The 15,074-nt window shown below is 51.7% G+C and overlaps 5 protein-coding genes across 5 annotated transcripts; 3 read left to right on the top strand and 2 right to left on the bottom strand.

Annotated features, from left to right (window-relative positions):
- The first annotated feature begins 4,146 nt into the window (after positions 1-4,146).
- VE01_02092 (uncharacterized protein) lies at positions 4,147-6,903 on the top strand. Its single transcript, XM_059463411.1, has 3 exons — positions 4,147-4,220; positions 4,292-6,677; positions 6,853-6,903. Exons 2-3 carry the CDS (start codon positions 4,350-4,352, stop codon positions 6,853-6,855), a joined length of 2,331 nt encoding a protein of 776 aa, XP_059319968.1. The 5' UTR covers positions 4,147-4,220; positions 4,292-4,349; the 3' UTR covers positions 6,856-6,903.
- Positions 6,904-8,939: 2,036 nt separating this feature from the next.
- Positions 8,940-10,277, bottom strand: VE01_02093 (uncharacterized protein; the record flags this gene model as incomplete). The annotated part of the gene is made up of 1 exon (XM_018271604.2): positions 8,940-10,277. Exon 1 carries the CDS (start codon positions 9,792-9,794, stop codon positions 8,940-8,942), a length of 855 nt encoding a protein of 284 aa, XP_018133379.1. The 5' UTR covers positions 9,795-10,277.
- A 117-nt stretch (positions 10,278-10,394) lies between these two features.
- VE01_02094 (uncharacterized protein) lies at positions 10,395-11,217 on the top strand. Its single transcript, XM_018271605.2, has one exon. The coding sequence runs from the start codon at positions 10,552-10,554 to the stop codon at positions 11,152-11,154; it is 603 nt and encodes a 200-aa protein (XP_018133380.1). The 5' UTR covers positions 10,395-10,551; the 3' UTR covers positions 11,155-11,217.
- Positions 11,218-11,422: 205 nt separating this feature from the next.
- VE01_02095 (uncharacterized protein) lies at positions 11,423-13,378 on the top strand. Its single transcript, XM_018271606.2, has 4 exons — positions 11,423-11,541; positions 11,598-12,230; positions 12,290-12,424; positions 12,487-13,378. Exons 1-4 carry the CDS (start codon positions 11,488-11,490, stop codon positions 13,216-13,218), a joined length of 1,554 nt encoding a protein of 517 aa, XP_018133381.1. The 5' UTR covers positions 11,423-11,487; the 3' UTR covers positions 13,219-13,378.
- VE01_02096 (uncharacterized protein) lies at positions 13,278-15,071 on the bottom strand. The gene is made up of 2 exons (XM_018271607.2): positions 14,196-15,071; positions 13,278-14,137 (listed from the first exon to the last, which is right to left on the bottom strand). Exons 1-2 carry the CDS (start codon positions 14,808-14,810, stop codon positions 13,331-13,333), a joined length of 1,422 nt encoding a protein of 473 aa, XP_018133382.1. The 5' UTR covers positions 14,811-15,071; the 3' UTR covers positions 13,278-13,330.
- Positions 15,072-15,074: the final 3 nt, after the last annotated feature.

Here is a 15,074-nt window from a genome sequence, read left to right on the forward strand (position 1 = left end):
CTCCCCTCCAACCGTGCGCCGTGCACCCATCCGCCTCGCCCCATCAAAAGGACCGCGGCTCCGCTTAACGGCACCACGGAGAACCATATATCGCCTCTCCACAGCAAATATACATCCACAGCAAATATAACGACCGCAGCTCGCATCATCTCGCCATGGTATGGTTCCCGTCGCGTGGTTCCCGTCGCGCATCGTGTAACGACTGACTAGCTCGGATCGGACATGCCCGGAGTGAGATCGGCGGGGGGGGGAGGAGAGCAAACGAAACGAACTCATGTCCCTACCCATCTTGCAGCGAACAGCGCGGCGGCGGACGGCGGCGGATGGGATCGGTGGTAACGAGTTCCCTTCGGAGTTGCTGTATCTTGTATCACTCCCAACGCTCGCTGCGGGAATAACGACGACGGCGGTGGGGGGGTTTACATTCCACCAACACCGTCTGTTATGATGGGGCTGTGCGCCGTTGTTGGTTGTCGAGATGAGATGAGATGAGATGGTTGTAGCACAAGATTACGAGAAATCGAGCAGTGCGGCTGCAGAAATACTCCAGATTCGGGAGTATCGTGGAATGCGGATTGTAGAGCTTCTAGAACGCCATTTTTGACTTACATGATAGATAGATCACCCTGAGCGATTCAATGGGTCGCTGGGTGGGTTGGGTGGGCGGGATATGCATGTCGCTCGTTTGATGACGCTCATATTCGTAATCATCGTCTCTGTCTGGTCTTAGACATACTTGATGTAGGTTCCCACCCTGAAGAAAATACCGTCATAGAGATCCATGGTAAACCCCATGTTGTCTCTGGGAATCTCTCATGGGGGTTGCAGAAGAGGTCGCAGAGGGGGTCGCAGAATGGCGGTGTCAGCTGCTTTGCTTGCTTGCTTGCCTTCCCGCATTTCTCAAGATCAGATGTGGGAAATGATGTCTTGTATGACAAAAAGGCCCGTAGATGTGAGTGTGAGAGGGCTGCTGTGAGGGAGTGTCCGGGTGACCAGTTCCTAGCCACGCAGTTACACATGGACACGTGACAACTTGGATGAGAGATGCTTTAACCGATGATGAAGTCAAATCTATAAGCTTGTTAATTGTATGAATGAAGCATTGCATTTTCCCCAGTCCTCTACTTTCCCTCATACATATTTTTGGGTGCGACAAAAATAGATATCACGTGGTGAAACGCATGGATATACACGCTGTATCAAGAACGAAGCTCTCAGCTCAGTCCTTTCGCCGCCGCGGTCTCACATCAGTGGATTTTCAAGGGCTTAACAGCAAGTCCTTTCTAATCAGACGAACACCTCTGAACAAACGAACGTGTGTCTGACGAAGGCAACAAGTTTGGCGCCAACACGGCGCCAACTATGCACAACTACGTAGGCGCTTTGAAACGCGTGATGTTTCGTGAAACGGTGTTTCGGTGCGTGCGGAGCGAGTCGGCGCCTGATCGCGCGAATCGATGAAACGTAGTCTACTCGCGCATAGTTCCTCGAGTAGAGTAGGGTAAGGAAGTCGAGTAAGTAAAGTAAAGTGTAAGTACGGTAAACGAGCCGTTCACTCGTCAGCATCAGCATCAGCGTCATCGTCACCGACCACACCCTTGCCATGCAATGCAGAACATGCAATGCACTACGCAACCCACCCCAGAAAAAGAAGAAACGACACGTTCTTCCCAGAAACAAAGTTTTGGGGACACACACAAATAAACTCAATCAACTCCACTGCGGATTCTCGGCACACGCACGCTGTTCTATTCTGCTGTGACTGACTGACTGACCTGCCCTCTGGGTAGCGTGTGGGCGGACAAGACATCGTTGGGGTCGCCGCCGTCGTCGTGGTCAACACATGTGAAAAGGGCCGATGACCTTCACGCTGTGCAGCCCATCTGATCGTGAACTCCCCTCACCTGCGCCTTTTGCCCACCCTCACCTGTCCTCTGCTCTGCACACGCTCGCGCGGCACCCTTGGCGGCCCGCTATTCCCCGCGTTCGGGCGGTGTTCCCGCGATGCAGGTGAAGGCAGGTAGGGTTCTTCGATGGGAATTTGCAAGTTGGTAATGGAGTCCGCGAGTCCGCGAGTCTCTTGCTCGGCTCGGACTCACCTCGGACGCGGAGGAGGAGAGGGAAAGCAATCTGGTGATGTTATGCATATTTTCTGGCAGATATTAAGATATGCGCGCCGGCGACGGCGACGGCGATATTGTGGAGTGAGGGTTCTGGGGATTTTGGGTAGTTTGGCGGCGGTGGGGAGTGTAGATGGGTTATTAGCTTGTTAAAGCGGACCGAATGAGTTGCTGGTATGCATTCCTTCTCGGTGGCATTTGTGAACAAGAACAAGGTTTCAAGGTTGCGGGAGAAGGATGAGGGGGATGGACGGGGGTAGAGGGGTGGGAAGTATGACAGGAGGGATGTTCAATGCGGGGAGGGGTGATGATGGTGGGTAGTGTGTGGGAGTGGGATGGATGGATGGATGTGGGAGGGGGGGGGGGGAAGGAGGGAGTTGGATAGGATGGGGAGGGATGTGGGATAGGATGGGGACGCGATGGATGCGATAAACGATGAGAGTAGAGTAGAGTAGAGTAGAGTAAAGTTGCATGTATGCACGGTTCATCGGCAGTGAGACGTGGTACTGTAGAGTAGCACTCGCCTAAACCAATCAGATCGCCAATAAACGGTTCTGTGCCTGACCTAGGATCCATTACGTTAATCCACTAACAGTCCACTAACAGTCCACTACAATCCACTAAACTCCACTACAAAGAGGAAAGCGCGTCGGCTCGCTCATTCTCCACCAACCACTCCCACTGGCACTTGACACATTGACACTCACTCACACCACTCACATTAATACCATCACCACCACACTAATGCTAGTCAGGTCTCACTGGTATCCGTTGTAAATCTACCAGTAGCACCCTAATGACCCGAGCCACGCGCCTTTCTTTTTGTGTGTGTACACTCCAGTAGACTCAGCACTACAGCAAAGTACACTCCCCTACAGTTTCACCTCATCGCCCTTTGTTGTGGTTGTTGGTAGTGGTCGTCTTGTTGGCCCCCGACAATAAGGTTACGGGTGATGGCAGGGCGGTTGTGCTGTTGTTGTGATGCTGCTGTGCTGCTGTGCCGCTGTGCTGCGTAAATACGCGCGTGTGTTCATGGCTGAGTGGCTCTGGCTGGGCTATACCGGTATTCCGCTTCTAATACCGCTCCTATCACCCTAACAAAAGAAAGTTCGGCGCCGAAGAAATGTATACTGATGCACTGCACTGCCGCTGGAAAAAAAGGTCCCTTGACACTAACAGAAAGTACCTCCACCTCCACAAAGTCTCTTTTCAAGCCTCCTCCGATCCCCCCCCGTCCCCCCCAGTCCCCACCCCCCGGCTCTTCATCACTGGGGTTCCCAGGTTGGTCCAGGTTGGTCCAGGTAGCTCCTATTTCTGAAGCATGAGAGCGCCTCCTTAATCTCGACCGCCTTGACCGGGGAACAGAGAAGCCAACCCCCAATCGAACCAACTCCTCCGATGGGATTTGTTTCTGTTTCGTTTGTTTCCGACTTTCCATCCACAACTGTCCGCCACTACTCACCACTACTCCTCACCCCGTGCTGTACTTCCAAGCCGCCACTACCTCATCTACCTCATCCCGTGCGACAGGGTGGAACTTCAGGGTGGCCTGCATGGCTCAAAATGTCTTGAACAATGCGTCCGGTGCCAAGTGCTCTTATCCTCCGAAGCTACGGATCGCCGCCGAAGTGTGCTGCTGATGGCCCTCGTCCTGCCATTCGCGCCTTCCTAGATCACGGTAGCGTCTACTCCCATGCCACTCTATGCCAGCCCTTGCTCCCTTTGCTCCTCCACCGCACTCTATTCAAGTCCGAACCCAAGACATCCACAGCACCTGGTCTGGCCCAGAGTGGTCAAGTGTCGGCCATTCATAGATCTGTGGCGGTTCGGCGTCAATACGCGTGAATGGGTGGGTCCACCTCCCCCCCCCCATGGTCTCAATATGGTGTGAATGGGTGTGAATGCCTGACAATGGGCTACCTGGCGCGGAAAGGTGGGTAGGTTGTGAGCAGGCACCTCACCTTCATCCCTCCTTCTCTATATAAGTACCTGAGTATATCCGCTTCTTTTTTCACAATGTAAGCAAGCGCTGGTCTCTCGCCCATTGTTCACTTCCTTAGACCCTCAGGTCTGCTGCTGCCCTTCCTAGAAGAGTCTACTGTAAGATCCTTTTGTTTGCGCCCCTATCGGAATTTGTTATATATCCAGCATCATACTTACAATTCTCTCAGAAAACATACGCTTTACCCCACATTGCTACTTACATATTTACTTCCCCCAACGCCCATAATGGCGTTAACCATGCATCGCCTGCTGGCGGTCATGAGCTTGCTATTGCTCATGGTCACAGCATTCCCAGCTACCTCCGCCGCTCCTTCCAAACGAGCTACCTCATACTGGCAGTCAGATATCAAGCGCCAAGGCACTGTCGCATACGGCGATTCCTCTTTCAAGATCTTCCGCAATGTCAAGGACTTCGGCGCCAAGGGAGATGGAACCACCGATGACACCGCTGCTATCAACGCTGCTATCTCTACTGGCAACCGCTGCGGCCAGGGCTGTGACTCCTCGACTGTCACCCCAGCTCTCATCTACTTCCCCCCTGGAACCTACATGGTCAGCAAGCCATTGAACCAGTACTACTACACCCAAATGATTGGTGATCTTTCTGCACCACCAACCTTGAAGGCCACCGCTGGCTTCGTCGGCATGGCCGTCATTGACGCAGACCCATATGCTGATGGAGGCATCAACTGGTTCACCAACCAGAACAACTTCTTCCGTCAGATCCGCAACTTCGTCATCGACCTGACCGCGATGCCCGTCAACGTCGGTGCTGGTATCCACTGGCAGGTCGCCCAGGCCACCAGTCTCCAGAACATCGTTTTCAACATGAGAACCGATGGCGGCGCTGCCCTTGCCCAGGTCGGAATCTTCATGGACAACGGCTCCGGTGGTTTCATGACCGACCTCACCTTCAACGGTGGAAAGTACGGTGCTTTCCTCGGATCCCAGCAGTTCACCAGCCGCAACCTCAAGTTCAACAACTGCCAGACCGCCATCTTCATGAACTGGAACTGGGCATGGACCTTCCACGGACTCGATATCAACAACTGCCAGATCGGTCTTGACATGGCCAACGGCGGTGCTTCTTCCCAGACCGTTGGCTCCGTCGTGGTCATGGACTCCAAGATCAGCAACACCCCTGTCGGAATTACAACCGTCTACCACACTTCTGAGGGCGCCACCAACGGCACCCTGATCATTGAGAACGTCGATATGACTACCAACGTCCCAGTTGCCGTTAAGAACGCTGGCACCCAGGCCACCCTCCTTGCCGGAAACGCAAAGATCGATTCCTGGGTCCAGGGCCGCGAGTACAAGGCCGTCAACGCCGGAAAGGATGTCCAGGGTTCCACCCACTCCACCTCCAAGCCCGCTGGCCTTGTCGGTGCTGATGGCAGAGTCTTCGTCAAGTCCAAGCCTCAATACGCCGATGTCCCAACCTCTTCGTTCATCTCCGTCAAGGACAGGGGAGCCAAGGGTGATGGTGTCACTGATGATACTGCTGCTATCCAGGCTATTTTCAACTCCGCTACCGCAGGCCAGGTCGTCTACTTCGACCACGGTGCCTATGTCATCACCAAGACTGTCAACGTACCAAACAACATCCGCATCACTGGTGAAATCTGGCCCCTCATCATGGCTGGTGGCGACTCGTTCTTCAAGGACCAAGCCAACCCCAAGCCAGTTTTCAAGGTTGGAAACGCCGGTGAATCCGGCGCCGTCGAGATCTCCGACCTCATCTTCCAGACCCTCGGCCCCCAGCCCGGCGCGATCCTGATGGAGTGGAACCTCGGCCAGACCTCCCAAGGCTCCTCCGGTCTGTGGGACGTGCACTTCCGCATCGGCGGCTCCGCCGGGACCAAGCTCCAGTCCAACACCTGCTCCAAGACCCCCCAGCAGACCACCCCCGCCAAGCCCGAGTGCGTCGCCGCATTCCTCCTCCTCCACGTCACCGCCAAGGGCGCCGTGTACGTCGAGAACTGCTGGTTCTGGGTCGCGGATCACGAGCTCGACCTCGCGGACCATAACCAGATCAACCTCTACAACGGCCGCGGCGTGCTCATCGAGTCCAACCCCGGCCCAGTCTGGCTGTGGGGCACAAGCAGCGAGCACAACGTCCTATACAACTACCAGGTCAACGCCGCCGCCAACGTCTTCATGGGTCTGATCCAGACCGAGACACCCTACTACCAATCCAACCCCGACGCCTCCGTCCCGTTCACCGTCAACCCAGCCTTCAGCGACCCAGACCTCACCCAGGGCTCCTCCAGGACCAAGAAGGCATGGGGTGTTCGCGTCCGCAACTCAAACAACGTCTACATCTACGGCGCGGGCCTGTACTCCTTCTTCGACAACTACGACCAGGTCTGCCTCGACACCGCCAGCTGCCAGGATAACATGGTCTCCATCGAGTCCTCGAGCAATATCCAGATGCTCGCTCTCAGCACTAAGGCTGCTACCAACATGGTCACCGTCAATGGCCAGTCCGCTGCGCTCGACAAGGATAATCGCAATAACTTCTGCGCCGCGATCGCCGTCTTCGCTCTGGCCGTAAGCTCTCCTCTACCTACTACCACGACGCGATCAACGTCTCCCCCGTCCTCCTCCTCAAGCACTACTCCTCCAAGTCCGCTGTCTTCGCACACGACGACTACTCCTACCTTCCCTCTCACCACCCTCACTACTTCTACAGTCCCCGGTCATCCGCTAACCACTACCACTACAGTAATCACTGCTGTAGACACTACGCGCTCAGTTTCTACCGCTTCCACCAACACTGCTACGGCAACGTTGCCGTCTGTCCCTGGTGTCGTTCCGGGGTTTACACCTGGTGTTGTGCCTGGCTTCACTCCTGGTGTTGTCCCGGGGTTCACGCCGGGTGTTAGTCCTTGATTTGCATATGCCGCGTGTGCGTGTGTGTTGGACCTTGTTTTTGATGCGGTTTGCTGCTGAGTGTGAAGGCGATGATTTAGTTGGTACCCGACTGACGATATGACCTTTTTTCTTTCTGTTAACTTACACTTCTTTGTACCTTCTTTTTTTTGCACATAGCTTTAGATTGTGGTTGTGGTTGGATGTTGTTGAGGTGGAGGGGACCGTGCGGGATCATGGGATTGATTGATTGATAGGGGTGGGGATGGAGGTGCGGGGAAGGCACTTTTTTGGATGCGATGGAGTGGGAGTGGAAGTGGGAGCGATGGCAGTGGGGGAATCTGGCTGTAGATTCGGAAAAGTATATATGTGACCTAGCAGCGGATGCGAGGTCGGCAAATGGCAATATGTGTTGACTTACCAATTTTTTGACGATGATTGTTAAAGGGGAAGTGTGGTGAATGTGTGAGGTTGTGGATGTGATCTATAAGCCGTGGCCTACGCATTTGTTCTAGGACTATGAGTCCAATCAGTCTAGCTACACCTTTCATATTATCAATTCACGCCCCCCACCTACCCCTCCCTACCGCAGACATCCGACAAAAAGCACGAAGCGCCCACCACAACATCCGCAGACGCCAAACCAATATCCCTCGAAGCATGGATAAACAGCGCCCCCCTCACATCTTCCTCGCGCTCAAGGCATTCATATAACACCCACACAGCCCCCACCATACATTTCCCCATCCTCGCCCTCCGCCGAGAATAGTCCTGGGCAGACCCAAGACCCTGTATAAACAGCCTCTCCGCCTCCCCAACACAATTCTGCTCTAGCAGCAATTGCACCGGCTGCATCCAGGGTGGGAGGGTCAGAGCATAGCATCGGCGTTGGCGTGGTGGAGGGGGCTTAGATCGTTGGGGATGTTAGGAATAGTATGTGAGAAGCGAGCGGTGAGTGCGTTGATCAAGGCTTGTTCGACTGGTGGTACCACCGCGAGCTTGGATGCTCGGGCGCGGACGTCGTTGGCTTTTTTGATAGACGCATGGCAATCTTTGGGGTCGGGGTGGGAACTGGACGGGTGTTAGGGTAGAGGTGGGTTTTATGGGTGGTCTTACTGCATGTTGAGGGAACACAGGTGGTGAGGTTAGGCTTGGGTTTAAGGTTGAGATGTATGGGATTAATTCTGAAAACGAGGAACACTCATCTATGTATATTGCTACGTATGTTTGCCATTCATCTATAAAAAAAATCTGCCCAGCCTAAGTGGTAGCAAGGAAGAGAGCAGACAGGTGTGTCGAGTAATCGCATTACATCGACCCAAGAAGCCGGACAGGAAAAGTCTCAAAAAGCATGTTATTAAGCTGCTTGTAAATTGATTAACAATCAAGTAGAAATCTCGGGCGTTTTTCGCCCGTTTCGCAAAGCTGCTTCTTTCCTCACTATATCACCCTCAAGCCTGACAAGGAGGGGGTAGCAAGCGGGAGGCATGTCTTGGCGGGTTTTGTAGACAATTTGGGAGAAAACCTACGGCAAAGTGGCGAATGGCGCTGTCCGTCTTCAGAGTTCCGAGAATCACTTTGCAAAAATATAGACTCACAAGCTGGGATGTCGATAATGCTGATATAATTGTTCAATGCGCTCAAAGCTTGTCTAATATGCCTAGTCTATGTCTATAGAATGCCTACCCATTAACCAAGGTTTCTCATGGCCCAGAAAGCGAAAGCAGAATTGAAGCAGGAGAAATGAGGAGAAGAGGGCATGAAAGATAGTGCTAGTTCATTCAACAGATCTCTATCTCCATGAAGGCAACTTCGGGCAATAAAATTGTGCGCGCTGTTATAATGGCTTGGGTTTGCGAGACGGGAACACCAGTTGCACGCAGATAGCTCTACTGTTATTTTTAAAAACGATCTTGAAAGATTTGAAGTCTAAATCTAAGTCTAATACACAGTCTTAGGAACACCCGGGGTGGTCCAGCAGACTCTATCCATGATACCCGCCTCCTCAAAGACCTTAACCAGATCCTCGCCATGCTCAGTAAAATGTCCCCATTCCTCAAAATGCATAGGGACCATGACATCCGCGCCAATGTCCCGAACCAACTGCACTGCCTGCTTACCATCCATGGTGATCTGAATCGGGCCAATGGGGAATTCAACCATAGCATTACCCAGGTTGAGAATGGCGGCCATAACGTGCACGCGATCCTTGATCTTCTTCAATTCATCGATGTACACTGTATCTCCAGAGAAGTAGATGGCGTTCGGCTTGCCGCTTGCCTCGTGTATACCGAAAGAATCCGTCTCGAGTATGAATCCGGTGACCTCTCCAAATGGGAAGTGTTTGCAAGGAGTGCCGGTGATGCGGAATTCTTTGCCACCAATGATAGAGGTCACCGTCTCCCAGGGCTTTAGGCCTACAACAGCTGGTCGCGGCTGGAGGTTCTTTGCCCCGTCCATGGTCGTGAATACACGGCGTCCATCGAGGAGCCTTCGGCCTTCGGGATCGAGGTTGTCATAGTGGTCTTCGTGACTGAGAAGGACAGCGTCGATCGGAGGCAGATCATGGAGCTTCATGGCTGGGGCCTTGGAAATCGAGAGCTGGACGGGTGGAGGAGCCTCGTCTAGTCCAAAGTCTTCCTTCAGTCGTACTTTGGACCAATCAATCTCTTGTTCGAAAGTACCGGCATCTCCAAAGTAGGGATCGGTGAGGAAGTTGATGCCGTCGATTTTCAAGATAGCCGTGGCCGTTGTGACGTGGGTGAAGATGAGACTGGTTTTCGGTGACGAAGGCATGATTGCAAACGAGGGAAGAAGAAGTGAAGACTAGATGGACTTATTTTGACGCACAAACACCACCGGGGCCGTTCTCATATTTAAGGACGGACAGAACCCTTCCCTCCCGTTTGGATCTGCTTACACAAGACCTAGAGAGTGCTTCGTTAGTCACTGTAGCTTAGTTAGTCAAGATTATCTAAGAGCCTGGGTTATGAAGAATCTCTAAGAATCCATAACTACAGCTACTCGGATCTTTAAGATTCTGTGGTCGACAATACGTCGTACACTACTCGGGAAGCTCAAGTTCAACGTAGAATACAGAACCAAAGGCCGTCAGCAGACCCGCTGTAGTCTATCATTATAAAGCCAAAAAAGCCTATGATTAAAAACCATAGGAACAAGATACGCAGTACGTTCGACCCTGAAAAGCAACTGCTTCCTAACATTCTCGAGGGTTTTGGCGGATTAAGATACCCGATTGAGTTAACGCCACCATAATCGAGAGATTTCGTCTTAGAATTAGCGGGGTAAGTTCATCGACAGTCTTGGCGGGTAATGCAACCACAAAAGGTTTAGTCTTAGAATTGGCGTTTCCCCACCAGTAACTACTTTGTAATTCATTCATACCTCCCACTTGGAGGCGATTCCCTATATATACGTTCGACCATCTTCCTGTTGAGGGAGCATTCTTGATTTTACAACAAGCCTACCAACTGTTCTTCAATTTATACACCAGCTTCTCTTTTCCACACGTACTACAGAGACAACCACAACTATGGCCGCCTCAGTAAAGTCGTTCCGCGAGCTTATCGGAGTCGCCCCTTCGACAGTATCAGTCAACGACTCCACACTTATCATTATCGACGCTCAAAATGAGTATGCCAACGGCCATCTAAAGACAGTCAACGTTGCCGAATCACGCAAAGCCATATCCACCGTTCTTGAGAAGTACCGCAAGTCCACACACGGCGGCAAGAACATCGTGCACGTTCTGCACGTCACACCACCCGGAGCACCCGTCTTCACAAGTGGCACCGAGCTATCCCAGGAGTTTGAGGAGCTCAGTCCCAAGGCGAACGAGAAGATCGTCGAGAAGAATTATCCAAGTTCTTTCGCAAAGACGGATCTTGCTGCTTACTTGGAAGGCTTGGGTGACGTTGGCAAGAAGATCGTCCTTGTGGGGTACATGGCCCATGTTTGTGTGAGCACGACAGCGCGGGCTGGTGCTGAGTTGGGATATGATGTCGTTGTTGTTAAAGACGCCATTGGTGATAGGGATATCCCTGGTGTTGCGGCTAGCCAGCTTGTTGATGTGGTTATTAAGGAGTTAGCTGATGCTTTTGCGACATCCATTAGTAGCGATGAGATCCAGGCTTAAGCGTGGCGAGTTAATGCTATATTTATCGTCAATGAATATCAATGAATACATTTGTAGTCTTGTAAGATGTTTACATGTCCAAGTATTCGCATGTTCCATTCCGAGGTACATTATCAACGCGCTAAATGAGACTAACGTCTAACAAAGCTAACTATTTTCGGTATCATAAGCCGCCAAGCTTTTTGCTCGAAATTGCTGGCTGTGATTGGCTTTTAAGTCTCTTGGTCCCCACATCACGATAGAATCAAGTCCGATTAGTCAACATACTCCGATTCAATCTTCTCAGGTGAGTTTGGGGGTTACATAGTTGCATTCAATGCCTGTAAACGCAGAATGAAGGTCAAACAGAGATCTACCTGTCAGACATGTAGAACACGCAAACTAGGGGTGAGATGGCTTCTTTTTTCTCGCTCGATGCGGTGATCAAGCAACTAATAGCGTAGTGCGATGGAAAGCGCCCAGGATGCAGCCAGTGCATTCTGACCGGACGGGAATGCGACGGTTATGCATCTGAGTGGACGTTTGTGCCACAGAACACTCGTTTCGAAAAGGCTTCCAGCCGGGAGTTGCAGAGAGTCGCGGCGACATCGACTCCAAATGATTATGAAAGGAGATTGCCTGCCACTCATCCTCCTGAAGCTCATCAATCTACTATTGATGCCGTCCAGCATGGAGATTTACTATCCCCGAGCCACGTCCCGCTTCCTGCGTTAGCTCTTGATCAGTCAAACTGGGACAATCTGATCGGATTGGTCATAACGAGCTATATTCCGGAGAATGAATTGCCTTTCATCTGTGACAATTCCGACAATAGTCGATATCGCATATGTGGCTCTTGGATGGAAGTCCTACCTGAGCTAACCGCCCAAACACATCAGGACTGTATCTTGCGGCCGGCCATGAAGGCTTTGGCTACTTCTATTCTAGCTTCGACTTCCCATGAGAATCCTTCCCACCTCGACCCAACTCAACACTATTACGCGGCAATTCGCGCTCTACGGATTGGAATCGTTGCAAGGGACTCCGCTTCTCATGCCGAGTTCGCTGCCTCTATTATGTGTCTCAGTCTAACAGAGGTATTTCCGTTAATCACATACAGTAACTTATCTCCCGTACGCCTGCTCACAAACTATAGGTCATGTTTCGGGATTCTGCGGCTGGCCTGAGTACCCATATCAAAGGCGTATCACAACTACTCCAGACCCGAGGCCCGGAACAATATAAAACTGGCGTCCTCCACAAACTGTTCGTGGGATTTAGACCTTTGCTGGTGCGTCTTCATGGCCCCTTTTTTACGGGTTGTTGGGCTGAGCTGACTCTCTAAACTACTAGATAACTGAAGCTTTTCGAAGTCGCCAACCGACCATTCTTGCTTCAGAGGAATGGATCCAATTACCATTTTCGATCTACAGCCCTTCCCTCATGCATACTCTCCTCAATAAAGTGGCCATCGTTCCGACTTATCTGCACCAGATCGATCAAATGTCGGAAAATCCAAGTCAAACTGATCCTTCTACGATAACTACTTTGTTTAGCTCTCTCGCCGACATACTCGTTGGCCTTGAAAATTGGGAAATATCTCTACCGCGCCAAACTGGTGGACCTTGCTACTGGCCGCATGTCACGGCTTCACAACCGAAGGAGAGACCTCCACAACCCCAAGCCACCGCTCTCTGGTTCCCCAACGTTACCATGGCGAATGTCTTCACCCACATGTGGACCTTTAGGATCATCTGTATGACCGAGCTCGAGAAATTGGCATTATTGTTTCCCTGGTTGATTCTCGGAGAAATGTCATTGACAAACCAGTGCCACCTCCACCATATCCAGGACCACACCTTAGCACTTTCGGACCAGATCTGTTCAAGCATGGAGTATCTATTGCAGGATGAGATGAAGCTTTTTGGGCCTGCATCTACGTTTGTCCCTCTGAAAACCGTGTATCACAAGTTTAAGATGGATGGGTCACGGCAGATGAATATTGTCGCTCGCTGCGAGGCGATTGTAAAGCGGTTGGTTGATAAGGGGTTGTTGTCAGCTCCGATCATTGTGTTCGGAGGGTAGGGGTTATGCGGATGGCGTAGACAAACAATTTTTGAAAATTCGCCTATAAATATATACACCCAGCATCTCAGCACAACGTTGGAGTATGAGTAAGTCTCTCTCTCTATCCTGGTTATACTACACAGTTCCTTTGTTCAGCATCATCCACGCTTTTCTGCCAGTTGAGATTCATAAGTGCAACGCCCTCTATTCCCGTAACCAGGATCAACGCCACCGTAACACCAGTCGAGAGGCCATCCAGATCCCAATGCAGATGAAACGCGGTCCATAGAGAGAGCGGTATCGCAACAGTATAGTAGCACCCTAGATTCACCCAGCCGCCAATGGCTTGTCTACCAACCCCCCGGAGAGCGCCATTACAGTACGCCGCTAGGCCATCGAAGAGCTGCATCACGGCGACGAGTGGCAGCGTATGGGCGACAAGCGCAATGACTTCTCGATCCTTCGTGAAGATGTGAGGCAGGTGATCACGCAGCGAGAAGAAAATAGTTGCGTTTATTGTTGCTACGACGAATGTGCCAATGAACGCTACCAATCCTGACATTTTCGCGGCCTGGACATGTCCACCACCGATACACTGTGCCACTCTGGTGGAGGCTGCAATGCTGATGGAGAAGGGGATCTGCCACAGAGTACCGTTTAGTGTGGCAAGAATCGTCTGTGCTGCTAGATGGGCGGGAGACAAATACGCTGCGGCGAGGACTAGGATCTCGAACGCGAGGTACTCCGCTTCAACCATGAGGAGCCCTGGTAGGGCGAGGCGTAACATAGAACCCCAGTTTTGTAGGACCGCGGATGTGGTGCCGCTCCAGCACTCGCGACCTCGGGAAAGCATGACATAGGCTGTGAGAGAGAGTGGAAGCAGGGTTTGGGTTGTAGCAACAGCAATTGGTGCTCCTATAAATCCCCAGTCGAAGACCTTTTTATCATCGGATTAGCTGGCAGTTCCTCCCAGGCAGAAACGGTCGATTACTTACCCAGACGAATAGCCAACTTGCGAGTACATTCACAGAAGCCCCAATGAAGAGGATGCATGTTATGGGAAAGAAGATTCCTTGAGCTGTTAAAAGCCTCTTCCCCGCCTCGAAGGCTCCAAATCCGGGGATACCACATATTAGAACTCGAAGATATAAGCCAGCAAGTGCAGCTGTCTGTGGGTCTGGCAGAAGTATGGTTAAGAGGCGAGGCGCGTTATACCAAAGCACCGCGATAGGAATACCAATGCACCACAGAAGTAGGACCATCCTCTGGACATGTAATCCTACGAGCTTCGTGTTTCCGGACCCCCAAGCTTGGGCGCACAGTGTATCGAGACTTGTGGCGAGACCTTGGAAAACGACAAAGCCGGTAATATTTGCGGTCATACTCGCAACGCTCACGGCGCCCAGCTCGATCTTGCCACGACCGCCAACGACGATAATACTGGTCAGATTGAGAGAGAACTGCAATAGGTTGGCGACGACGAGCGAGCCGGAGTACCTTGACAAAATTTTAAATTCATCTTTCCAGACCGATTTCTCGATGGCTTGGGGATTCACCAAAAGAGGCGTTGTTTCCGAGGTTCCTTCCGGGACTTCCTGGTAGTTTGTCATGCTTCTTGAAATGTGATTGTGAGCTTGAGCCAACCGCCGTGGCTGCTATCTGTTGTGCTTCTAAAACCATATCTTACCTTCTTCGACAAAATATTCGTTTGAGTCACAATTTTTTTCTCTGCTCGGTGAGGATTCCCCCGAGCACAGTCACCGAATAAACCGATAACAGAATATTAAGAGGTGGTAAACTGTAAATTCTCTAGAAGACGTTAGTTTGAAACAGGTTCACGATTCTGGTATGTCATTAGCGCTTATATCAAGACG

Source organism: Pseudogymnoascus verrucosus (assembly GCF_001662655.1).
Source record: "Pseudogymnoascus verrucosus strain UAMH 10579 unplaced genomic scaffold scaffold_6, whole genome shotgun sequence".
In the NCBI taxonomy this organism is placed as follows: Eukaryota; Fungi; Ascomycota; class Leotiomycetes; order Thelebolales; family Thelebolaceae; genus Pseudogymnoascus; species Pseudogymnoascus verrucosus.

What these genes read in the sequence shown, in the direction of transcription:
- VE01_02094 (XM_018271605.2), top strand. Translation starts at nt 10,552, where the DNA reads ATGGCCGCCTCAGTAAAGTCGTTCCGCGAGCTTATCGGAGTCGCCCCT.
- VE01_02096 (XM_018271607.2), bottom strand. Translation starts at nt 14,810, where the DNA reads ATGACAAACTACCAGGAAGTCCCGGAAGGAACCTCGGAAACAACGCCT. An exon ending in CAAGTTGGCTATTCGTCTGG is followed by an intron (nt 14,138 to 14,195) that starts GTAAGTAATCGA and finishes GATGATAAAAAG; the next exon opens with GTCTTCGACTGGGGATTTAT.
- VE01_02095 (XM_018271606.2), top strand. Translation starts at nt 11,488, where the DNA reads ATGAAGGTCAAACAGAGATCTACCTGTCAGACATGTAGAACACGCAAA. An exon ending in GTAGAACACGCAAACTAGGG is followed by an intron (nt 11,542 to 11,597) that starts GTGAGATGGCTT and finishes CTAATAGCGTAG; the next exon opens with TGCGATGGAAAGCGCCCAGG. An exon ending in TGGGATTTAGACCTTTGCTG is followed by an intron (nt 12,425 to 12,486) that starts GTGCGTCTTCAT and finishes CTAAACTACTAG; the next exon opens with ATAACTGAAGCTTTTCGAAG.
- VE01_02092 (XM_059463411.1), top strand. Translation starts at nt 4,350, where the DNA reads ATGGCGTTAACCATGCATCGCCTGCTGGCGGTCATGAGCTTGCTATTG.